A 26,545-nucleotide genomic window follows, 5' to 3' on the forward strand; every position below is an offset into this window, starting at 1 on the left:
ATGATGGAGAGAACCAAAAAAAGGGAAAAAGACACAGACGCAAAAAATAACAAAATAGACATACAGAGAAATAGCAACATTAAGAGAGACAAACAGGTAAGAGACACCCATGTGCTCAATTTACCATTAGCAATGTCATAGATGCTTTATTAAGATGATGATATTAAGGCCAAGGCTTTCGGGCCTGTCCCACCAGTGTTCCAGGGATCTAGGACAGATGGGGCCAGAAATGTGTTCCCTATTCAGTGGGCAAGTGCAAATCTCAACAAAATGAGGGAAACAGTGCTTTTGCTATGTTCCCTGCCATTTGCACAGTTCGAATTATGGACACAGGTACCGCAAGTCACACCCAAGCATACAGCAATCAAAGGGCAGCTAAAGGAGGCCTCAGTGGTTCAATCGCAGAGGGAGCCTTGCAACACCTCTTGGGGTATGGCCATGCACAGGCCCCAGCACTAGAATTTATTTTCTTCAGGAAGCTCAACTGCTGCCTTCTTTTTCCCACTCCAGCAGGCTGCTGATGCCGGCTGCAGCAAGTCTCCTCCACCCTCAGTCTGGCTCGACTCGCTTGCTGAGGCTGGGGAATTTGTCTACAGCACATAGTTAGGCCCAGAATGTCAGCCAGTTGTCCAAGAGGTATTTCCAGACCAGGCAGAGGTGCACCTGCCCACCACCCCCCCCTGCCCCCCACCCACTTGGAAAGCATAGGCCTAAAAATCCATCACATAACATGTGCTTCATGTGTCATGCTTATTTCCTATCATGCTGTCCCCATCACAATTTATCACCATAGTAATAAAACAACACATCTTCTGACTCACCCCTGGCGTGGGAAATCTGCTCGTAATATGTTAAAAGTCATGCGGACTTCCTGCTGTTTACACTGGCACACTTTTTGCTGTCACACTTTGTTGATGGACTCAAAGTAAAACAGCAGCAAATCAGAATTGGAGGTAGGGAACATACAAATCAAAAGTGAAGAGAATGACTAGAAAATTACCGATGAGAAACTACTAACGATTTATGAAAACAAACCAATCCTGAATGATGAAGCGGTAAATCTACCAATAATAAAAATTGAGGGGGGAAAAAAATTGAACAATCAAATCACAAAAAAAAATTCTTAGTAGCTGACATTTTTAATATCTAAAATAAAATTTGAAACAAAATAAAAACATTTTTAAAACGCATGATTAAATGTAACCATTGAATTGTCTTTTATGTCTTTTAATTCGTTCATTAAAGTTTTCACCGAAAGCCACGGCCTCTCCCAAAACCCTGGGGTGGACTTTTAAAATTTTGCCCAGCACCTCAACCAAGTCTGTTGCTCCTGCAGTCGGAGCATGTGCAGTGTGCACTTTTCCCCAAGATGTGCTAGTGCCAGTAGTAGCTGCTTGGTTGGCTGCCAAGATTATTTGAAGAAAACCTAGAGGTCTAAGAGGCCTAGAGGTTTCAAAAACATTATTCAGTAAAGTTTATATTGAAAAATGCAGGCGGCTATTTTTGAGAGATAGAGAGGGGGATTGGGAGTCATTTTGAATTTAGGCACTGGAAATGAAAAGGAAATGAAAATCGGGAGAGATGTATAACGGGCAACTGATCTGATATTGCCCGTTCTCCACTATCGCCCAAAGTCAAAATGACCCCATTGAGTGAGTGAGTGAGTGGGTGACAGACAGACAAAGTACCCCGTCAAACACAAGATACTACACTGATAATGCACTTGTTACAGCTTTTGTTTATGTTTAAATTATGAACAATTATGTCAAAGACTTTATATATTTCAGTTTGCGTGTTATCAAAATAATTTGAATACAAACTGGACAATATGAGTAGGTTTTCAACTAAACTTTAAAATAAAAGGTTTTTTTTATCTTCCAAAATTGCATCAAGCTCAGAGACAGACCAAGATAGAGAGAAAGACACATTCAGAGAAACACGAAGCCTGATGCACGTAAATGACCTAATTACAAAATACTGAATTCAACGTGTGCGGAGAGCTCTTAAAAAATTATAAAACATTGCAGCCAGACCCAAGACTCCCCCATAGTGTGGTCAGACCTATGCCTACCCCCTACTTCTACAAGACTCTAGACATGTACCAGTGAGGCAAACCCCAGATTCCAGATCTGCCAAGCTCCTCCTCCCCCTCCTCAGTTCTGCCAAACCCAGGTTTTTCCTGCAGTCATGTCAGATCACAAAATACCTCCCCCATGCTGCCAAACTCCAGAACCCTAACTCCGGTGTCACCAAACTTCAAGATTCACATCCCAGTGCTGCCAAGTATAGGATTCCTTTCCTCAGGTCTGCCAAACCCAGCGCCATTCCCCAATGCTACCAAAGTTCAAAATAGACCCAACTGTTACAAGTGCACTCGTTGCGAGTGCAACAAAACCCTACCCTGCTCCTCCTCCCAAGCATTGCTAAATACCAGATACGTAACTCCAACTGGTATATCTGAATACCATCTTAATGTGTATCCTCAGCTTCAAAAATGGTAAGAGATAATAAACTTAAATATATATTTATCAATCATCTATGGCTTTACACACACACACACACACACACACACTTGTTTATGGCTTTATACACATACACACACACACTCACTCACTTATGACAAATCACTGGCAAAATCCCAGAATATCGTGTAATAAAAATGAAATTTAACTTATTAGATTACTGTAAACACAGTTTAAAACTGTTATGAAACAGCATATTCTTCAACTCACCATTAGCAATGACGTATCTTAAAACCTACCTCTTTGGCCAAGCTTTTGATCATCTGCCCTAGTTTTGCAATGTTAAAGGTGCTATATAAATGCAAGTTGTTGTTGTGTTATGGGAGATAAATACAAACAGCACACAGCAACATTATTCAAAATAATCAGTAATTCAGCCAGTGCTGTACCTCTAAACATCAAGTCCCACCATTCCCTTTCTATTTAGCCCCAGGTTTTAGCCTTCTGATCCTTCAAACCTATGCCCTGGCCCTCAGTTCACTCTCAAATGCATCAAGATGACCCACCCCCCAAGCCACATTTCCACAGATAAACAAGATCATTTTGGTGGTCAACCAGATGTTTGAGGCCCAAATATGCCTCCAGTTTGTCTCTGTGGCAAGTGCCCTTTAAATTTGCTGTGCGGTATCTCGCAGCGGCAGCGGCTGGTGAGAGGCCTGCATGGAACCTCCCGATTGATGTGCGGCCGCACATCTTGGGGGGGGACCATTGGACACCAATGAGAACTCCACTGCTCTTCTTCGCATCCATGGGATCTTCACTTGAGGTGGCAGCTGGGGCTTTGGTTTAACGTCTCATCCGAAACACGGCACCTCTGACAGTACGGAATGGCAACTTAGATTCTGTGCTTAAGTCTCTGGAGTGGGACTTGAACCCACGACCTTCTGACTCAGATGTGAGAGTGCTACCACTGAGCCACAGCTGATACCTAAATGGATTAAGTGACCAATTAATCTGTTTTTGGTGGTTAGTTGACAGAGAAATAATGGGCAAAGCATCTCATCCAAAAGATAACATCTCCAATAATACAGTACCAAGTGTCAGCCTACATTGATTGTGTGCCCAAATCTTGAATCCATGACCTTCTGACTGAGAGGCAAGAGTGCCACATTCCTAAGTTTCTAAATTGCTTAATTAGCTGTTTCCGTCTTACAGCAAAGAGAAGGTTGATTATAATGTTTGTGTTGAAAGTACTCAGTGTAACGTACATAGGAAGAGTTGCTGTAGTTTTCACAATTTCTGTTCACTACTGTTATATGCAAATTCTGATCTAGGTAGGTAGCTTGTGGCAAATTATGCTGCAGTTATAATGCAGATAGGTACTGCTTGAGAGATTATATTGCCAGCTCAATACTGCTCTCAAATTGGGGAAAATCGAGCATATTGGAAGTATTCTAAGCCTGATGATGTTTTTAATGTTAGCAAAAAAAAACTAACCTGTTGTCTCTTTGCTAACATTAAAAACTACAGGGTGCCACATTAAACCACATAATTTCACAACAGTGTAACATGAAGCATTCCCATACAGTCTGCTGACCACCCTGTAGTTTTTAATGTTAGCAAAGAGACAACAGGTTAGTTTTTTTTTGCTAACATTAAAAACATCATCAGGTTTAGAATACTTCCAATATGCTCGATTTTCCCCAATTTGCGAGCAGTATTGAGCTGGCAATATAATCTCTCAAGCAGTACCTATCTGCATTATAACTGCAGCATAATTTGCCACAAGCTACCTACCTAGATCAGAATTTGCATATAACAGTAGTGAACAGAAATTGTGAAAACTACAGCAACTCTTCCTATGTACGTTACACTGAGTACTTTCAACACAAACATTATAATCAACCTTCTCTTTGCTGTAAGACGGAAACAGCTAATTAAGCAATTTAGAAAACTTAGGAATTATAATACAAATTTTCTTCCTGCATTGTAAAGGATCATTATGCAACACAAATAGCAGCATTACAAGAAACAAAAGCAGAGAACTGAAAAACAAGGGAAACGGAAGATGGTACAACACAGTAATAACATCTCATTACTCTAGTACACCAACATAATCCAACTACACAGTCCGTTTTGAATGAAGCAGATATATATACTCTCCATACACATCCTGTCATATATTAAAAGTCTTGCATATAGCACACACTTGCTGGTCACATTTCAAATGTTCCACGTTAGAAAATCTTCCAACTCACTACAAGCAACGCCACAGGAGGTTTGCTAGCATATGTACATAAATATATACTTTTTAAAGTTTTCCAGCTGTATGTCTCATCCCTTGAGGTTCTGAATACTGATAATTTGGCAATATCAATTTAAGTCTCAAGAAAGCTAATCACTGTAAAACCTTACAAAAGATAGCAGGTACTAAATACAGTAAGTAAAGCAGCATCTCATTGTTACAAACTTATCTTTGCAGCAAACATTATCCTTGGAATGGCAGAAACTTAATACTTCGCTAGCTTGCAAAATTTTTAGTATTGAAATTTAATTACACTCTGCTTACTTGATGGTTACTTTCCACCTTAGCAATATCTTTGTTCCGGCTATCTGAAGTACAGCTACACTGCAAAGTTGACAAATGGTAGAATAATGCCTCCACAAGACTGATCTGAAAACATTGGAATATTGCTCAATTTTGATAGAGAAAAATAGTTACTCTAAGCTTGTCAGACATCTGGACTTAAATGAGTAAAAAAAATGTTGTTTTAGTTTCCCAAACGTTTAAACAAAAATGATCTGTTCCACATTTGGATTTGAAACTGTCTGCATGAGATAGATACCAATCCTAAAGATGGCAAGGAAGCTTTAACCACAGGCAACCCACTAGCCTGACCTAACTTTTTGACGCAAAAAATATATGTATATATAAAATGCATAATTAGCACTTGTATTTTGAAAGGGAGGAGTTACAGGTTTTAGTTGTACACAGCTAAAATCTCTCATATATAAATACTACAACACATACTGTTTTGAAGACACTTCTTCATCACTTACTACATCATTTCAGAGAATAACCAGCGAGGGATACTGGACTGAAGCAAGGCTCCGAAATCAAAATATGCTGGTATGTTTGAGCTTCAACTTTACATTAATGTTTACTTGAGCAAAGGACAAGGAGGCCAGAGATCAACTTATTTTGTTTGCATTTGTAGTGACTTACCACACCAATCAGTTTGCTTTGACAGAACACTACAAAGAATGCACCAGTATGTACTACACACTGATCAGCTGTGGGATGCAGAGGTTTTATTGGTAAAATAACACGGTTTCAGCATCAACATATTAAGCAAGATATGTCTGAGTAGCATTAAATTCCTTACAGAAGACCTTACAGCTATTTCCAAGGTCATACTTAGTACAAAGCAAGAAATATTTTCTTAAATTCCATATATATTTCAATCTCACAATAACTTCAATCATTCAAGTCAAGTGATGAATTCTTGCAGTCTACTGAATACATTGAAATTAAATTACTCTGTATCTTTCTATTAATGTTCGTAACAATTTTTATTGACATTTTACAGATCTGATCTACAACCATGGTTTCAAAACAAATTATTGTGCTTCTGTTATTGCTCACCCTGAACCTGATCTATGCAAAGCGATACAACGCTGCACCTCAACGTTGGAAAAGCTATGGGGGTAAGTTTAAACTTAATTTAAGATCATTGCCGCTCACACTGGCCTGTAAAAGACAAAGCTGGAAAGTGAGCTATGCCTATTTGGAGTAGTGTTGCTGGCTTTATTTTTATTTTGTGGTCTAAACTCTTTTATTGTATATTGCATACATTTAATCATTTTTAAATTCATGTGGGTAATCAGAAAAAAATGTAAAAAGTTGTTCCTCTCTCTAGAACAGTTTATCTGCTTGCCTCCCTCTTCAATTTTTTCCTTCTTCTCTGTATTTCTCTCACACACCTTCTCTTGCTGCTGTGTCTTTATCTCCCTCTTTCTGTATGTGTCCCCATCTCTTACCATACAGATATGTACACACACTGTACTATACACATACCATATACAAATACAATATATACAGACTATAGAGATACAGTAATACACACACTATTTTATACATGCAAATTATACACAGTGTATAATACATGCACACCAGCATTAGAGAACAAGTCCTGTTTTCCCCAGACACAACATCATACATATACACACACTATACAAACACTCAACATCAGATGAAAAAAAGCACTCTTCACTTCACTCACATTGTTTGGTAGCAGATATCCAAGCTTCCCAGCCTCTCCTAGATGAGAACGATTATGGATTGAGGAAGCCTGTGCCCACTGAACTCCCACAGTATATAGCACCCTTCCTGAAGCAAATGTGGGCAGGGAGGACAGGAGACCAAGGCCTTAAGAACAAGGAGGTTATGAGCACTTGGAGCAGGCGGACAGGTGGATTGGATGGAGCCAGAACCTCAGACTATCAAATTTAGGCATGGTGTTGAGTCGTTGAGGGAGCTGACATTTTGGTCGCCTGCTTGTTGTACAGCGGTATTAGCATCACTCAATTCTTTAACAACTCGCTGCTCTTTATCACCACCCAATTTTCAAGTTTTCCTGCTTAACATTCTCAATGCCTGCAACACTCCTCTGTAAGTACAAGGGTGGGTAAACCTCATGTTACCTTTCATCTATGCTGCTCTGAACTGGTCACTAACTTCACACACATGATATACATTGACTTGCATTCCAATTTTTCCTCCATCAAACTGGAGGATAAGTTAACCTATGCACCTTGTAGCATCCCTAGACAGCCAAGAACTCATAAGAATAATCATCCAATCCTGGACACACTGCATTTCAATGCACTACTGTTCTACAAACAAGATGTCCCAGCTTGTACAGATAATTCAAAAAATTACACATTACACCTCTAATATTAGTATTTGATGATCATTGTCAGAATACAGGTGAAATTATTTATTAAAATGTTTGGTCACATCAGGTGTTCTATTGCATTGCACAAGTACCATTATTTACACAGAAGAAATTACAAGATATTTTAACATCTACAAACATTTTCTGTACTAACATACTGAGTCTTTACACCATTTCTATCACAAGTTCACTAATTTGTGAAACTGAACAAATAATACTATAGAGGTAAAGGCCTAGAAATTGACTATAGCCCCGTTTGGGGTGCCAGCCTCGCCAGGGCGTTAAAAGTAGCGCCCCGGAAGCAGTCGCGGCCGCCCGCCGGAAATTCAGTTGGAGCGCCCCAAAGGGAAGCGCGGCGCTACTGGAGGCACCCCGCATCCTTCTTGGGGCGCTGCAACTGAATATCGCTGCGGCATGTCGCGCTGCGGTACTGCAGGCCTTCCTCCCCTTCTTAAAGGGGAGGGGCCTTGTGCAGCGCGATCTGGGGCCCAGTTGGGCCCCCGAGGATCGTGAGTGCCGGCAAAAGAGCCCAGCACCGAGAAGTGGCGGGCTCTTGGAACGCAGCCGGCACTCCGCGGGGGGGGCGGGGGGGGGGGGGGGTTCAGGAGGCCGGGGGACGGCAGCGCAGAGGTGTGCTGGCAGACGGCCAGCAACAAAAATGGCCGCCCCGCACCTCTCCTTTAATTAGCGCCTCTACCGCCGCAGGTAGGCCCCCCTAAACCGGTCGCACATAGCGTCCGGCATTAAATCAGGGGGCGCATCTAAATATCGCGATCGGGGCGTCAGCGGGGCACTGCACACACCGATGACGTCATCGGTAGCGGCGCAGCGCTAACGGCTAGCGCCACCATTAGCGTCCCGCTAAATTTAGCGGGAAGCGTGGCCAGTGGCTTCCGACCCATTTAGCGCCCTCTTAAGGCGTTAACGGGTGGCGCAGCCCACTGAATTTCTAGGCCAAAGTCTTGCGGATTGCATGTACTTCTTGTGTCACGTTTATTTCCTTTGACACTTTCGATGTCACACATTCCCCATCACACTCTTCTGACTCATCAGGAGCAATGCCACAAGAGATCTGCTAATGTATATATAAAGATAGAATTATAAAGATAGAATTTAATTTATACTACTATCAGAAAAAAATGGAAAGTGTGCCGCTCCTCAACATTGAAGTAAAACAAATATTCAAATCTAAGTAGTGTTGATTTGTCCGGTTACACATTAGTGTAAGAAAATACCACTTGTTTCATATGCAAGCGGGTGATGAATGACTAAAAATGGCTGTCCATAATTACCCTCGGAATTCTATTTGTCAACTGTTTTTATTAAGATTTAAAGATGGAGTGATTTTTATCCTACTGTAATGTAAAATAATATTTATTATCCTACTGTAATGCAAAATAGTATTTATCCTACTATAATGCAAAAAATATTTATTATCCTACTGTAATGTAAAATGATATTTATTATCCTACTTTAATGTAAAATAGCATTTATTATCCTACTGTAATGTAAAATAGTATTTCCCTGTCTTGAGGTATTTGACTACCAGCCTGAAAAGTGACAATTGTGAACTGTTACAGTCCAAAAACATTTTTAAAACTCAATTACTAAAAGCATTTGCTGCCAAGAATAAAGATTAGTACACAAAATTTAATTTTAAAAACACTCCACATTTTATGGTGACAATCTGTAAATATTGGTATTAAAAATCAAAAGCTTAATTAACCTCCGCATTTAGGAATACAAACTTACTTCTTTCAATAAGTTCAGTTTCCAAGCTGTCTTCAGTCATAAAACTAAAACTTTTCAGTAACTGTAACAAAATTTTAAAGTTTTTTTGGGGGGGGCTGCAATAGCAAAATTGGTCACAATGTTATAACTGTAGATTCAAATCTAGCCCAAATAGATGATATGGCAGCCTCATTTTCAACTAATTTCAAAAGGTCTTTTGTGAAGTGAATTCAAGTATTCTCAATTCTTTTCCGAATTAATATATCCCACAGCACAAAACTGAATATATAGCCACAAAATGGCACAAATTCACTCAGAGGCTATAAGTTTGGCTGGTGTGGGAAATGGAAAGCTGGTGCATTAAGTCTGCTCTCTGAAGGTTGGAGGTCGGGTAAACTGTAGGGGCAAAGTACAGGAAATTTTATTCTGTATCTATCCAACCCATACTGGACCTGTGAATCCTAGAAGGTGGCACTGGATCCCAACAGAGGAAAAAGTGGGATAATGTACATTCCCCAGTGGTATAATTTCTCTTGGTGTAGAGATAAAATTTAAATGCAATCAATTAAATTTAATTAAATCTTTACAAGAATTTATCCATTTTAGCATTTCAGGTTCTGTAGTATTGTGCACTGAGCATCAAGCAAAACAGCTGCTTAGACTTCATAAACATCTTGCCATGTTAAAGCTGCTATATGAATGCAATTTGCTGTTTCTGTCATACTGTTTGAGAAAAGTTTCATTGAATGTGACACCAAAAGTAAATTTTAACAAAAAAAACTAAGTTCAAACAGAAGTCGTGCTTAAAAACAGGAATCTCGTCAAGCATTATATTCTGTTAATTTTGCTTCAATATCCGATTGTATCTAATTATTTTCAAATATTAGTTTGATAGCACTTACTATACCATCACTCAATGTTCTTTGTGTATCTAATGTGCATACCAGTAGTGCAACTAATTAGAGTGGATGACTTGGGTTTGCTGTGTTATAATTATGTTCTTGGTAGAAATTTGTGATGCAGATGATGAGCAGTTTGTTGCAAAAGATTTTTACTTTCAAAAACTGTCAAAAATAATTGTAACAAACTTAAATGATTTTAGGATTAATTGAATATTTTGTTGTTGGTTTTCCAAAACAGGGGGTGATTCAGATGGAAGTGATTCAGATGGAGATGATTCAAACAGCTCTGAAGGTGGTAAGTGGAATGGTGTTATTGGACGCCCAAGAAAATAATTTTTATATGTACAGGAAACTTTGTGCTATCCGGCACCCACGGGACCGAGCTGCCGTTGCCTAAAAAGTGCCGTACTCTCCAGAGTTAATGTTGAGAGATACGGAGATTCTTATCTCCGTATTTGACAACAAACACTGTTGCTTAGTAACAGCTTCTAAACACTCGGGTGTGGCCCTAAAGCTCTGTAGCTGAAGCTGTTGCTATAGCTACAGACCTTGCACAGCTTGACTGTTCAAACAAAGCAAAAAAAACAAACAAAAATAAAAAAAAACAGCTGCTGATTTTTGCCGGTGGCTCGATTGCCGGATAGCTCACCTCCGGATAGCACAAAGTTTCCTGTAGAACACAACTAAGAACATAGGAACAGGAGTAGGCCATTTAGCCCTTTGAACCTGTTCCGCCATTCAATGAGATCATAGTTGATCTGCAACCGAACTCCATATACCCACCTTTGCCCCATATCCCTTCATATCTTTGGTTAACAAAAATCTAGCAATCTCAGATTTAAAATTAACAATTGACCTAGCATCAATTCCAAACTTCTACCACCCTTTGCGTGCAGAAGTTTTTCCCAACTTAACTTCTGAAATGCCTGGTGCTAATTTTTAGACTATGCCCCATCGTTCTAGACTCCCCAACCAGCTGAAATAGTTTCTCTTTATCTACCCTAACAGTTCCCCTTAGTATCTTGAAAACTTTGGTCAAATCACCCCTGAACATAAGAAGTAGAAGCAGGAGTAGGCATACGGCCCCTCGGGCCTGCTCCGCCATTCAATAGGATCATGGCTGATCCGAACCTAGACTCACGTCCACTTCCCTGCCCGCTCCCCATAACCCTTAATTCCCTTATCAGCTAGGAAACTGTCTATTTCCTTCTTAAATTTATTTAATGTCGCAGCTTCCACAGCTCTCTGGGGTAGCAAATTCCATAGATTTACTACCCTCTGAGTGAAGAAGTTTCTCCTTATCTCCGTTTTGAAACGGCAGCGCCTTATTCTAAGATAATGCCCCCTAGTTCTAGTCTCACCCATCAGTGGAAACATCCTCCCCGCATCCACCCGATGAAGCCCCCTCACAATCTTATATGTTTCGATAAGATCGCCTCTCATTCTTCTGAATTCCAATGAGTAGAGGCCCAACCTACTCAACCTTTCCTCATAAGTCAACCCCCTCATCTCCAGAATCAACCGAGTGAACCTTCTCTGAACTGCCTCGAGAGCAAGTATATCTTATCTTAAATATGGAAACCAAAACTGTATGCAGTATTCCAGGTGTGGCCTCACCAGTACCCTGTATAACTGAAGCAAGACTTCCCTGCTTTTATACTCCATCCCCCTTGCAATAAAAGCCAAGATTCCATTGGCCTTCCTGATCACCTGCTGCACCTGCATACTAACCTTCTGTGTTTCATGCACCAGGACCCCCAGATCCCTTTGTACTGTAGCACTTTGCAGTTTCTTTCCATTTAGATAATAACTTGCTCTTTTATTTTTTCTGCCAAAGTGCATAACCTCACACTTTCCAACATTATATTCCATCTGCCAAATTTCTGCCCACTCACTTAGCCTGTCTATGTCCTTTTGCAGGTTTTTTATGTCCTCCTCACTCACTGCTTTCCCTCCCATCTTTGTATCGTCGGCAAACTTGGATACGTTGCACTTGGTCCCCTCCTCCAAATCGCTAATATAGATTGTAAAGAGCTGGGGTCCCAGCACTGACCCCTGCGGAACACCACTAGTTACTGATTGCCAACCCGAGAATGAACCATTTATCCCAACTCTCTGTTTTCTGTTAGATAGCCAATCTTCCACCCATGCCAGTATATTACCCCCAATCCCGTGATTTTTTATCTTGTGCAGTAATCTTTTGTGTGGCACCTTGTCAAATGCCTTTTGGAAGTCCAAATACACCACATCCACTGGTTCCCCTTTATCCACCCTGTTTGTTACGTCCTCAAAGAATTCGAGCAAATTTGTCAAACATGACTTCCCCTTCATAAAACCATGCTGACTCTGTCCGATTAAATTATGCTTATCCAAATGTCCTGTTACTGCTTCCTTAATAATGGACTCCAACATTTTACCAACCACAGATGTTAGGCTAGCTGGTCTATGGTTTCCAGCCTTTTGTCTACCTCCCTTTTTAAATAAGGGCGTTACATTAGCAGTTTTCCAATCTGCTGGGACCTTTCCTGAATCCAGGGAGTTTTGGAAAATTACCACCAATGCATCCGCAATCCCTACCGCTACTTCTCTCAAGACCCTAGGATGTAAGCCATCAGGTCCAGGGGATTTATCCGCCTTAAGTCCCATTATCTTACCGAGTACCATCTCCTTAGTGATTTTAATCGTGTTTAGCTCCTCCCCCCCCATAGCTCCCTGTTTGTCCAGTGTTGGGATATTTTTAAGTGTCCTCTACTGTAAAGACTGATACAAAATATTTGTTCAGCGTATTTGCCATCTCCATGTTCCCTACTACTAATTTCCCGGTCTCGTCCTCTAAGGGACCAACATTCACTTTAGCCACCCTTTTTCTTTTTATATAACTGTAGAAACTCTTGCTATCTGTTTTTATATTTTTTGCTAGTTTACTTTCATAATCTGTCTTCCCTTTCTTAATTAATCTTTGAGTTATTCTTTGCTGGCTTTTAAATGCTTCCCAATCTTCTATCCTCCCACTAGATTTGGCTACTTTATATGCCCTTGTTTTCAGTCGGATACTATCCTTTATTACTTTACTTAGCCACGAATGGCTGTCTTTTCTTTTACGCCCCTTTTTCCTCAGTGGAATATATTTTTCTTGAAAGTTGTGAAATATCTCCTTGAATGTACACCACTGCTCCTGTACCATCTTACACCTTAATCTATTTTCCCAGTCCATTTTAGTCAACTTGGCTCTCATACCTTCATAGTCTCCTTTATTTAAGCTTAGTACTCTGGTTTGAAATCAAACTCTCTCACCCTCCAACTGAATTTGGAATTCAACCTAGTTATGGTCACTCATACCAAGGGGATCCTTTACTAGGTCATTTTTTATTAATCCTGTCTCATTACACAGGACCAGATCTAAGATTGCCTGCCCCCTGGTTGGTTCAGTAACATACTGCTCAAGGAACCCGTCCCTAATGCACCCTATGAACTCTTCCTCAAGGCTGCCCTGCCCAATTTGATTTGTCCAGTCAATATGAAAGTTAAAATCTCCCATGATTATAGCTGTTCCCTTATTACAAGCCCCAACTATTTCCTGATTTATACTCCGACCAATAGAGTTGCAACTGTTAGGAGGCCTATAGACTACGCCCACTAGTGACTTTTTCCCCTTATTATTCCTTATCTCCACCCAAACTGTTTCACTATCCTGATCCTTTGACCCAATATCATTTCTCACTGTTGCAGTGATTCCATCCTTTATTAACATAGCCACCCCACCTCCCTTTCCTTCCTGTCTGTCCTTCCTAATTGTCAAATACCCCTGGATGTTTAGTTCCCAGTCATGGTCACCTCGCAGCCATGTTTCTGTAATGGCCACCAGACCAATTTAACCTTTTAAATTCCAGGGCATACAAATATAGTTTGTGTAACCGCTCCTTGTAATTTAATCCTTGGAGTCCGGGTATCATTCTGGTAAACCTACGCTGCACTAGCTCCAAGGCCAATATATCCTTCCTAAGGTGTGGTGCCCAGACCTGAACAGAGTACTCCAGGTGTGGTCTAACCAGGGTTTTGTATAGCTGCAGCATAACTTCTACCCCCTTGTATTCTAGTCCTCTAGATATAAAGGCCAGCATTCCATTAGTCTTTTTGATTAGTTTCTGTACCTGTCCATGACATTTTAATGATCTATATACATGGACCCCCAAGTTGCTTTGGACCTCGACTGTTTCTAGCTTTTCACCATTTAGAAAGTGCTCTGTTCTATCTTTTTTAGGTCCAAAGTGGATGACCTCACATTTGCCTATATTGAAATCCATTTGCCACAGTTTTGCCCTTTCACTTAATCTATTAATATCACCTTGTAATTTTATGCTTTCATCTACATTGCCTACAATGCCGCCTGTCTTTGTCATCGGCAAATGTGGACATGTGGCTTTCTATCCCATCATCTAAGTTGTTCATTCATAAATACGGTGAATAGTTGAGGCCCCAACACAGATCCCTGCGGGACACCACTTGTCACATCCTGCCAATTAGAGTGCCTGCCCATTATCCCTACTCTCTGTCTCCTGCCGCTCAGCCAATTTCCTAACCAGGTCAATAATTTGTCTTCAATTCCATGAGCTTCAACTTTAGTTAACAGTCTCTTATGAGGGACTTTATCAAATGCTTTCTGGAAGTCCATATTAAATAACATATATAGACATTCCCCTGTCCACTACTTTAGACACCTCACCAAAAAAATGTTACCAGGTTCGTCGGGCATGACCTACCCTTTACAAATCCATGCTGGCTCTCTCTGATGAGCTGAAAATTTTCAAGGAGTCAGTCACTCTATCCTTAATTATAGACTCTAGCAATTTCCCAACAACAGGTGGGAAATTTCTAGAGTCTAACTAGTTTATAATTCCCTGGTTTTCCTTTCTCATTTTTTTTTAAATAGCGGTGTGACATGCGCAATTTTGCAATCTAAAGGAATGGTTCCCAAATCGAGAGAACTTTGGAAGATTATAGTTAGGGCAACTGCAATTTCTCACCTACTTCCTTTAAATCCCTTGGATGGAAACCATTTGGTCCTGGGGATTTGTCACTCTTTAGTGTCATTCTTTTCTTCATTACTGTTATTTTGCTTACGTTAATTTTGGTGTATCCCCATTGCTGATTCAATATTAGATTCCTTGGAATGTCCGGCACGCTATCCTCTTCCGCTACTGTAAATACTGACGCAAAGTAATTATTTAACATGTCCACTATTTCCTTATTTTCATTGACAATATCACCATTATCAGTTTTCAAGGGGCTAACATTGCTCCTGACCACCCTCTTTTTTCCTAATCTAATTGTAAAAGAATTGTGTGTTGATTTTGATATCCCTTGCAAGTTTCTTTTCATACTCCCTTTTTGTAGCTCTTACTATCTGTTTTGTCACCTTTTGTTGTCCTTTTTATCTCTCTCAATTGCCAGAACCTGCGCTAGTTTTTGCATTTTTGAATGCTTTTTCTTTTAGTTTTTTGTCCCTTACCTCTTTAGTCGTCCATGGCTGCTTTTTTGGCAAGTAGAGCTCTTGCCCCTTAGGGGAATTAAACTGGTTCTATAGCACGTTAAATTATTTTTTGAACACCTCCCACTAATCTTCTGTCATTCTACCCATTAACAGATTTGCCCAGTTTACTGTGGAAAGTCTCTGTCTCCTCACACTGAAGTCAGCCTTACTTAAACCTAGAATCTTAGTAGCTGTTTTGCACTCCTCCCTTTCAAACACTACGTTGAACTCGATCATATTATGATTGCTATTAGATAAATGTTCACGCACCATTAGGCTGTTAACTAAATCTGGCTCATTACTCATGACTAAATCTAATGTGGCCTGCCCCCTTGTTGGTTCTAGGAAATATTGTTGCAGAAAACTATCCTGAACACATTCAAGAAATTCACTACCTTCCTGACATGAGCTAGTCTGCTTACCCCAATGTAAAAGTTAAAATCCCCCATTAAAACCACTCTGCCTTTGCTACATGCTTGTCTAATCTCTGCATTTATACAATCTACCACGTCACAGCTGCTAAAAGGGGGCCTATACAAAACTCCCACTGTTGTGTATAGACCCACTGTCCATTAGGCAAACATGGAGTTATTCTTTAAAACAAATTTACTTGTCCTCTGCAGTACATTCCCCCTATTAGCCTCAGACACTAAAGTAATTATAAAAAAAGAGCAAGGTTTAATTTGGATTGCTTTTGATTAAATTTATTTTACGAACTTCTAACTTGAAGCATGACAACACAAGAATCATGGAATCAGACATTTATGGCACAGAAGGAGGCCATTCAGCCCATTGTGTTTGTGCTGGCCGAAAAAGAGCTATCCAGTCTAATCCCACTTTCCAGCTCTTGGTCCATAGCCTTGCAGGTTACAGCACTTCACATGCATATCCAAGTACTTTTTAAATGCGATGAGGGTTTCTGCCTCTACCACCCTTTCAGACAGTGCGTTGCAGAGGCGTCCGCCGCCCCCCACCCCCGGGTGAAAACAGTTCTCCTCAACTCCCCTCTAATTCTTCTACCAATTACTTGAAATCTATGCCCCTTGGTTGTTGACCTCTCTGCTAAGGAAAATAGGTCCTTCCTATCCACTCTATCTAGGCCCCTCATAATTTTATACACCTCAATTAAATCTCCCCGCAGTCTCCTCTGTTCCAAAGAAAACAACCCCATCCAATCCAATCTTTCCTCATAGCTAAAATTCTCCAGTTCTGGCAACATCTTCATAAATCTCCTCTGTACCTTCTCTAGTGCAATCACATCGTTCCTGTAATGTGGTGACCAGAACTGTATGCAGTACTCTAGCTGTGTCCTGAAGAGAATAATTGACATTAACATTTTCTGTGCACTGTACAAAGACTAAAAATCTATTCAGATATGATGCGTTGAGGATAAAACTAAACTCATACTAATTTTATATCAATGTTAAACAGGTGGGAAAAGCACTAGCTAAATAAAACAGATGCCCAATTAATTCACTGTCGGATACTCCTGTATAATGCAGTGTACTTACCAACTTTACTAATGGCAACAGTGGCCAGGAAAATTTTCCAAATGTTATTTTCTTCTATGACTTCTTAAATCTTCCTGCTATAGTAAGTAGGATAGTTATTCTGGTGCATCCATGGGTGGATTTGGTTATATGCCAAATTTAACTATTCCCACAAGTTATCAGCATATTGGACTGGGCCAGATAGTATCTGTTCAAAGCGATGTACTCTTTTTGAGTTATAATATCCCATAGGTATAACTCAAAAACAAGTAATTTAGAATACTGCACTTATATAAATTGTCTTGAGTCATTGTGATTGTGTAAGGAATCCATTTGCTCCAAACATACATTTTAGATAAAATGCAGTAAAAAAAATAATCTGCTCACAAGAAACATTTAAACATCACATTTCTGTGCTTTACTTCTGGAATTCAACATCATTTTTTTCTTTTGTAGAAGAAAAGGGTGCCCTCAATTTGCTCTAGAATTGTGTTAATTTAGTTCTACCCTATGACATTAGGAAAGGATTGACAATAAAGAAAAACATATTTAAAACATGTTTGAAACTCCAGAAGCAACCTTTCCATTTCTATGATTGCTCTCTTTAGTTTTCGATAGAATTCTAGAATAAATAAATTGTTTCCATGGATATTTCAGAAAATATTTCTTACTGTAAAAATATCAAATACTAGTCAATCTCACATATCGCTCCACATGGGGAGTCAAGACGAATGCAGCCTTCAAGTCAATCTGGGTTAGAGGGTGAACAATAGCTGGACTGGGGCTGAGGTAGGAGGCAACAATGGGGGCAAGATTAGACAAGAGGAGAAAGATAGAGCGAGGCTGGGAGGGGGGTTAGAGAGGAGTGCAATGAGCAAGGAGGAAGGTAGAGCATAGTAAAGAGGCTAGAGGAGCTTTAGGGGAGAGAACTGACAGAGGAATCAAAGCAAGGTTGAAGTCCAGGAAGAAGCAGCTGCAGTACATTCAGGCAAGAGGAGAGGGACAAGACAAATAAATTAAAATTAAAATTAAACTCAGATAAATGAATGAAAGTAAAGATGTGCAATTGGCAGTTTATGCAGTTGTAGGCTCTGGTCACCGAGTGCTGTGTTGGGGCAGGCTCTGCACCTCTGTTGTATCAGTCATTAGCCATTTTAAAGCAACTTTATATAGAATGGGAAGAAACAACACTAAATTAAATAAGGAAACTTAACCATGGTAGGAAAAATAAATTAAATAAATGAGAGAACTAGGTGAAAATGAATGAAATAAAGACACAAGGTTGATTAATAAAAATGCCTTGCACGTCAGCAAAATGAATTAAAGAATAAGCATCCATGGGGAAAATTAATTAGAAAGTGGGCTTCCAGCAGGGAAATTAAATTAAAATGCAGTTAACAAAATTAAATAAAAAGCAAGCCTTTACTAAGCTTTACTTTTAGCAACATGGCTAATGACTGATACAACAGAGGTGCAGAGCCTGCCCCAACACAGCACTCGGTGACCAGAGCCTACAACTGCATAAACTGACAGTATATTGCAGCAAAACTATGGTTTTAGCAGCTAACATTGTGATATTTAACACTGAAAAAAACAATCCCAGTATCACCTACAAGCATAGTAGGTAAATGTTGACACATTTAGAGCGAGTTTTGCCATTGACAAATCCTGATATAGGACTTTGCAATGTATTTTGAGTTAGATTGCTGCAACCCATTTATCATTTTTAATATGCAATAGTTATCTGATGCTATGCAGAAAAATATGGATTATCTCAGAGTCAAACTATTCCATCAAAATATGGATTATCTCTAGGTTCAACTGCTCCATCAATCTTGATAGGCGCCAATACATTCTAGAATGTGCTGGGGGTGGGGGGCAAATCACAATTACTCAAGCAATATCACTAATTTAAAGTAAAATTCCCAAGGGGCAGGATACAGATGAGGAAGAGGAAAGAACCTTGGATAGATCCTTGGGGTCAGGGAGATGTCAGGGACAGAAAGGGAAGCCATTGCTGGAGACGCTCTGGCTACAATTCAATAGGCAAGAATAGAGCCAAGGGAGGACAGTCTCACTGAGCTGGACAACGGAAGATAGGCTTTGGAGGAGGATGCTGCAGTCGACAGTGTCAAAGGTCGCAGAGAGGTTGAGAGGTTGAGGAGGGACAAGGCATTTGTGACTTTGGTTAGAGCCGTTTTGGTGCTGTGGAAGGGGTAGAAACCTGATTGGTGACATTCAAACATGGAGCTGAGGGAAAGATGAGCATGAATTTGGGAAATGAAAACATGTTCAGGAACTTTGAAGAGGAAAGGCAGGTTGGAGATGGGGCAGCAGTATTCAAGGACAGAGTGGTTTTTTTTTTAAGGAGTGATGGTAGTTTTGAAATGAGGAGATAGTTCCTGAGGAGAAGATACCATTTATAATGTCAGGTACTATGGAGGCCAGAAAGGGAAGGTGAGTGATCAGTCAATAGAACGCTGCTGATTTAAGGTGGTCATGGAAAAAGACAATGACGGCCCGGAAATAAGGGTTCTAAATTGGGGGATGGCCGATTTTAATATGATAAGGCAGGATCTGGCCAAAGTGGACTGGGAGCAGCTACTTATAGGAAAATCCACATCAAAGCAGTGGGAGGCTTTCAGAGGGGAAATAGAGAGAGTACAACGCCAACATGTTCCTGTAAAGGTCAAGGGTGGGACCAACAAGCAAAGGGAACCTTGGATGACAAGGGATATACAAAAATGCATTAGGAAAAAAAGGGGGGCTTTTGGCAGTTACAAAAGACTAAAGACGGAGGAAGCCCTAGAGGAGTATAAAAAGTGCAGGGGCATACTTAAAAAAGAAATTAGGAGGGCGAGGAGGGGCCATGAAATAACACTGGCGAGCAAAATAAAGGAAAATCCTAAGATGTTTTATAAGTATATTAAGGGCAAGAGGATAACCAGGGAAAGGGTAGGGCCCATTAGGGACCAAAGTGGCAATCTGTGTGTAGAGCCAGATGATGTAGGCGGGGTTTTAAATGAATTTTTTGCATCTGTGTTCACTATGGAGAAAGATGATGTAGACATAGAAATAGGGCAAGGGGACTGTGACATACTTGAACATATTAGCATCGAGAGGGAGGAGGTACTAGCGGTTTTAGCAGGCCAAAAAGTGGATAAATCCCCAGGCCCGGACGAGATGTATCCCAGGCTGTTGTGTGAGGCAAGGGAGGAGATTGCAGGGGCTCGGACACAAATTTTCAGAACCTCTCTGGCCACAGGGGATGTACCAGAGGACTGGAGAACAGCTAACGTAGTACCATTATTCAAGAAGGGTAGCAGGGATAAACCAGGGAATTTACAGGCCAGTGAGCCTAACATCTGTGGTAGGGAAATTATTGGAAAAAATTCTGAGGGACAAAATTAGTCTCCACTTGGAGAGGCAAGGATTAATCGGGGATAGTCAGCATGGCTTTGTCAAGGGTAAATCATGTCTGACAAATCTGATTGAATTTTTCGAGGGGGTGACTAGGTGTGTGGATGAGGGAAATGCTGTGGATGTGGTTTACATGGACTTCAGTAAAGCTTTTGACAAAGTCCCGCATAGGAGACTGGTCAAGAAGGTAAGAGCCCATGGGATCCAGGGTGCCTTGGCGCGTTGGATCCTAAACTGGCTGAGTGGCAGGAGGCAGAGGGTGATGGTCGAAGGTTGCTTTTGTGACTGGAAGCCTGTGTCTAGTGGGGTACCTCAGGGATCGGTGCTGGGTCCCTTGCTGTTTGTGATCTACATAAATGATTTGGATGAGAATGTAAAAGGTATGATCAGTAAGTTCGCAGATGACACGAAAATTGGTGGGGTGGTAAATTGTGAGGAGGAAAGCCTCAGGCTACAGGAAGATATAAACGAGTTGGTCAGATGGGCGGAAAAGTGGCAAATGGAATTTAACCCTGAAAAGTGTGAGGTGATGCATTTTGGACGGACAAATAAGGCAAGGGAGTACACAATGAGTGGTAGGACCCTAGGAAGTACAGAGGGACCTTGGTGTGCATGTACATAGATCCCTGAAGGCAGCGGAACAGGTAGAATAGGTGGTTAAAAAGGCATATGGGATACTTGCCTTCATTAGCCGAGGCATAGAATATAAGAGCAGGGAGGTTATGATGGAGCTGTACAAAACGCTGGTGAGGCCACAGCTGGAGTACTGTGTGCAGTTCTGGTCGCCTCACTATCGGAAGGATGTGATTGCTTTCGAGAGGGTGCAGAGAAGATTCACCAGGATGTTACCTGGGATGGAGCGCCTCAGCTATGAAGAAAGACTAAACAGGCTGGGGTTGTTTTCATTGGAGCAAAGAAGGCTGAGGGGGGACCTGATTGAGGTGTACAAAATGATGAGGGGCATAGATAGGGTAGATAAAGAGGAACTTTTCCCCTTAGTAGGGGGGTCAATAACAAGGGGGCATAGATTCAAGCTAAGGGGCAGGACATTTAGAAGGGATTTGAGGAGGAACTTTTTCACCCAGAGGGTGGTTGGAATCTGGAACTCTCTGCCTGAAAGGGTGGTAGAGGCAGGAACCCTCACAACATTCAAGAAGCATTTGGATGAGCACTTGAAATGCCATTGCATACAAGGCTATGGACCAAATGCTGGAAAATGGGATTAGACTGGACAGGGATTGATGGACGGCGCAGACACGATGGGCCGAAGGGCCTCTTTCTGTGCTGTAAAACTCTATGACTCTATGACTCTACTGCTCATCGGCTGATATTAACTTAGTGATGTCCACACGACAACAACAACTTGCATTTAAATAGCACCTTTAACATCATAAAACATCCTAAGGCACTTCACAGGTGCATTATCAAACAAAATTTAACACCAAGCCACAAAAAGAGATATTAGGGCAGATGACCAAAACCTTGGTCAAAGAGGTAGGTTTTAAAAGAGGGTCTTAAAGGAGGTGAGAGAAGTAGAGGCACAGAGTGGTTTAGGGAGATAATTTCAGAGCTTAGGCCCTCGGCAGATGAAGGCAAGGCTGCCAATGGTGGAGCAATTAAAATTGGGGAATGCGCAAGAGGCCAGAAGTGGAGGAGCATAGTGATCTCGGAGGGTTGTAGGGCTGGCAGAGGTTACAGAGATAGGGAGGGGTGAGGCTATGAGGGATTTCAATACAAGGATGAGAATTTTACAATCAAGGCGTTGGTGGACCAGGAGCCAATATAGATCAGCAAGCATAGGCATGATGGGTGAGCAGGACTTGGTGCGAATTAAGAAATTGGTAGCAGAGTTTTGGATGAGTTCAAGTTTATGGAGGATTCAAGGCGGGTGACTGGCCAGGAGTGCATTAGAATAGTCAAGTCTAGAGGTAACAAATGCATGGATGAACGTTTCAGCAGCAGATAAGCTGAGACTCACACCACTCTAAAATCAACTACCTTTCTATCAAGTGAGTATTCATCTGAGTTTGGGAGTTAAAAGTACGACATCAAAAATGCCCATACTTTGGAAGAAAATCATTTTACTTGCAGTCCAACATTATACATTTTGCATCACTATAAAGCAGTTTCTGCTTCAAAGTGGCTCAACCTTAACAATCAACATGCAGTTGACCTGGCACAAGTTTGGAATTTTCCAGATTCACAGCTATCTTTGACACTATAGAACTGAAGTTTGAAAAGAGTTCAGCTGATCCGATGGGCTGTCTTTCTTTCTATTACAAAGTTGGATCCGAACAAATATTAGAAATGTCAATGACAGTTGTAGACTAGTAAACAGAACTATTGCTCTTATGTTTAAGTATGTATGTGCAAAGTTCTGCTTGCTCCTCACTGGATGACTATGCGCACAGGTACAGAATAATTATGTGATGAGCACTTACTGGTACTTGTTTCTAGAGTAGTGTATCAAGCCAGTGTTGTACTGAGTTTGTGGTTAAGGCACACTATTAGGGCAGAGCAAGAGAAGCTATATTATAGGCCTGAGATGAAGTGAGAAAGCACAGTGCTGGCACTTCATGGAAAAATGTTTCATAGAACATGACTGCTACCTTGATCAGTAAAAAAGTAACCAAATGAAATGAATTGGTGTTCTCACAGCAAAATCTAAAGTATATTTCCTTTCTTTTTCACAAAAGGAATAAAGCGTGGGCCACGTGGACTGCGTGGGCCGCCAGGATCACCAGGTCCAGCAGGACATCCAGGTATCGGACTGCGAGGGGCCCCTGGTAGCCCTGGACCACGAGGACCACCAGGACAGTCATCTGCAGGGAAACCAGGTGCTACAGGAGCACCAGGAAAGCCAGGTGAAAGTGGTTCCCCTGGAGAAAAAGGTGATAGGGGATCTCCTGGGAAACAAGGAGAAAAAGGCAGTGCAGGGCCCAAAGGACCTCCTGGGCCACCTGGATCGTCCGTTACAGGTAAACCAGGTCCCCAAGGATCATCAGGTCGTCCAGGAGCACCTGGAGAAAAAGGAAAGTCAGGGAATCCAGGTCAACCAGGGCAAAAGGGAGACAAAGGATCTGGAGCCCCAGGGCATCCAGGTGAAAAAGGTGCTCCAGGACCAATAGGGCCTCCAGGGCCATCTGGATCAAAAGGAATAGGAAGTCCTGGGTCCTCTGGTTCTCCCGGTAAACCAGGTTCAAAGGGTGAAACAGGTCCCCCAGGTTCACGTGGCATGCCAGGAGCACAAGGCCCAAAAGGACCATCAGGATCACCTGGGCAATCAAAAACTGGAAAGCCTGGAGAAAATGGAAAACCAGGTTCAAGAGGAGCTCCTGGACCAAAGGGCTCACAGGGTCAACAAGGCTTGCCAGGAGCACCAGGATTGCCAGGCTCTGGAAAACCTGGAATGCAAGGTCCTAAAGGAAACCGTGGTTCTGCGGGCGCAAATGGTTACCCTGGAGAAACTGGGAAAAAGGGAGAGGCAGGTCAGCCTGGAGCTCAAGGACCTCAAGGACCATCTGGTCGATTAGGCCAGCAAGGTCCAAAAGGGTTACCAGGACCAGCTGGTGCAGTAGGATCAACAGGTCATCCAGGACCATCAGGTCCACAAGGGTATCCAGGCTCAAAGGGCCAGCCAGGGCCAGGTGGTGCACCAGGAAAATCAGGATCTCCAGGACAACCAGGTACTCCAGGCCCAGAGGGACAACAAGGACTACCTGGTCGAAAAGGTGACTCAGGACTAGCTGGATCACCTGGTAAATCAGGTAGTCCAGGTGCGCCAGGGGCTCCAGGATCCCCTGGGTACCTTGGTAAAGATGGAATGAGAGGGGCCCCTGGAACACCTGGTCCAAGAGGTCCACCTGGATCTCAAGGATCTCCTGGATACCCTGGAGAAAAGGGAGAACCAGGTCTTCCTGGTCCACCAGGTAGTCCAGGTAATTATTATGGAAAATTATCCGGGGACCTACCTGGTTCACCTGGACGAGAAGGACCAGCAGGTCCTCCAGGACGTCCTGGTCCACCTGGCCCACCTGGAGAAATGATTGCACCATCAGGAAAATATGACTATAGTATGTCAGGACAGCTTAGTTCTGTTCCAGCATTTACAGCCATGCTTTCTCATTCATATTCATCAACAGGCCAACCAATAGTGTTTGACAAAATATTAATCAATTCAAATAATAATTATGATCCATCTACTGGGATTTTTACATGTGAAATATCTGGCATCTATCAATTTGCTTATCACATACAAGTCAAGGGAGCAAATGTCTGGGTTGGGTTATACAAAAATGATGAACCTGTAATGTATACGTATGATGACTATAAAAAGGGTTATATGGATCAGGCCTCAGGAAGTGCTATACTAAGCCTACATAAAAATGACCAGGTTTATATGCAGTTACCTTCAAAAGATTCCAATGGATTGTATTCATCTGATGAGAAAAGTTCCTCCTTCTCAGGGTTTCTAATTGTTCAATCATGATGCATATCAACTGAAAAAAGTGCAATTTGAAATGGGTGATATGACTGCATTTATTGTGGTATATTTTGATTGGAGATCCAATTTAGAAATAAAATAGCAAACATAAAAGTATCCTTCCACAAAGAATTGTGTGTTTTTAAGAGCAAATGTTTGTTCTTCTCCCATTATCCATGTCAATAAAATTACATGAAACAAAATCCCCAGGCTACCATACTGACATTTTCAGATGCGCATATCCTTCGACAAATACTGAACAATAAGTTATTTTCTGCATATTAGTACTGTTAACTTTGTATTTCTGTTCAAGTAGCATCGGGTATCGCAGTTTAATAAATGCAATCAATGCTTCTTGATGCTGGTTTTTACTCCATTACACACCACATTTAATTGTAAAAAATCTAATAAACAGGAATTTCTGTGAATGAATGCACATATGACCTGAATCATACTTTCAAAGTATTGGGCCAAATTTTGCTGCAGCAGGGCAGTTAACAGTATCTGCCTTTAGTTAGACTTGCCCCTGCACCCTTCAGCTCAAAACATTTTTGCCCACAAAGTTCCTGAAAGTGCAAGCTAATAACATCGCAGCGAGGCAATCAGGGCATCTGGGACCTTAGTGAATAGGATACCTTCTTAACCAATGAGACTGAAGGATTGAGAAATAAACAGAAGAACTGAAAAGGAAGTGTAAATTAGATGAAGTAACTTGTAAGTTGTGTATATGGACTTTCAAAACATGTCTGATAAAATACCACATATTAGGCTTGCTAGCAAAATTAAACCTCATGGGATAAAAGGAGCAGTGACAGCATGGATACAAAAGTGGCTAAAGGATAGTGAGTTGTGGCGAATGGCTGTTTTTCAGACTAGAGGGAGGTATACAGTGGTGTTCCCCAAGGTTCAGTACTAGGACCACTGCTGTTTTTGATATACATTAATGACTTGGACTTGGGGGTACAGGGCACAATTTCAAAATTTGCAGATGACACAAAACTTGGAAGTAAACAGTGAGGAAGATAGTAATAGACATCAAGAAGACTTAGACAGGCTGGTGGAATGGGTGGACACATGGCAGATGAAATTCAATGCAGAGAAGTGCGAGGTGTTACATTTTGGTAGGAAGAATGAGGAGAGACTGTACACACTAAATGGTGCAATTTTAAAAGGGGTTCAAGAACAGAGACACCTGGAGGTGCTTATGCACAAGTCTTTGAAGGTGGCAGGACAAGTTAACAAAGCATATGGGATCCTGGGCTTTATAAATAGAGGCAGAAAGTACAAAAGCCAAGAAGTTATGCTAAACCTATATAATACATTAGTTCAGCCCCAGCTGGGGTATTGTGTCCAATTTTGGGCACCACACTTTAGGAAGGATGTGAAGGCTTTGGAGAGGGTAAAGAAGAGATTTACTAGAATGGTTCAAGGGATGAGGGAATACAGTTACGTGGATAGACTGGGGAAGCTGGGGTTGATCTCCTTGGAGCAGAGAAGGAGAAGAGGAGATTTTAATGAAGTGTTTAAAATCATGAAGGATTTAGATAGAGTAAATAAAGAGAAACTGTT

The 26,545-nt window shown here is 41.4% G+C and overlaps 1 protein-coding gene across 1 annotated transcript; it reads left to right on the forward strand.

The window, feature by feature from the left end:
- On the forward strand, positions 1–25,055 carry LOC147112759 (uncharacterized). Its single transcript, XM_085998219.1, has 4 exons — positions 1–96; positions 3,661–3,796; positions 6,053–6,170; positions 23,164–25,055. Exons 1-4 carry the CDS (start codon positions 1–3, stop codon positions 24,980–24,982), a joined length of 2,169 nt encoding a protein of 722 aa, XP_085854345.1. The 3' UTR covers positions 24,983–25,055.
- The last annotated feature ends 1,490 nt before the right edge of the window (positions 25,056–26,545 follow it).

Source organism: Somniosus microcephalus, chromosome 9 (assembly GCF_052327205.1).
Source record: "Somniosus microcephalus isolate GS21.2 chromosome 9, FLI_Smic_1.0, whole genome shotgun sequence".
NCBI classification, from domain to species: domain Eukaryota; kingdom Metazoa; phylum Chordata; class Chondrichthyes; order Squaliformes; family Somniosidae; genus Somniosus; species Somniosus microcephalus.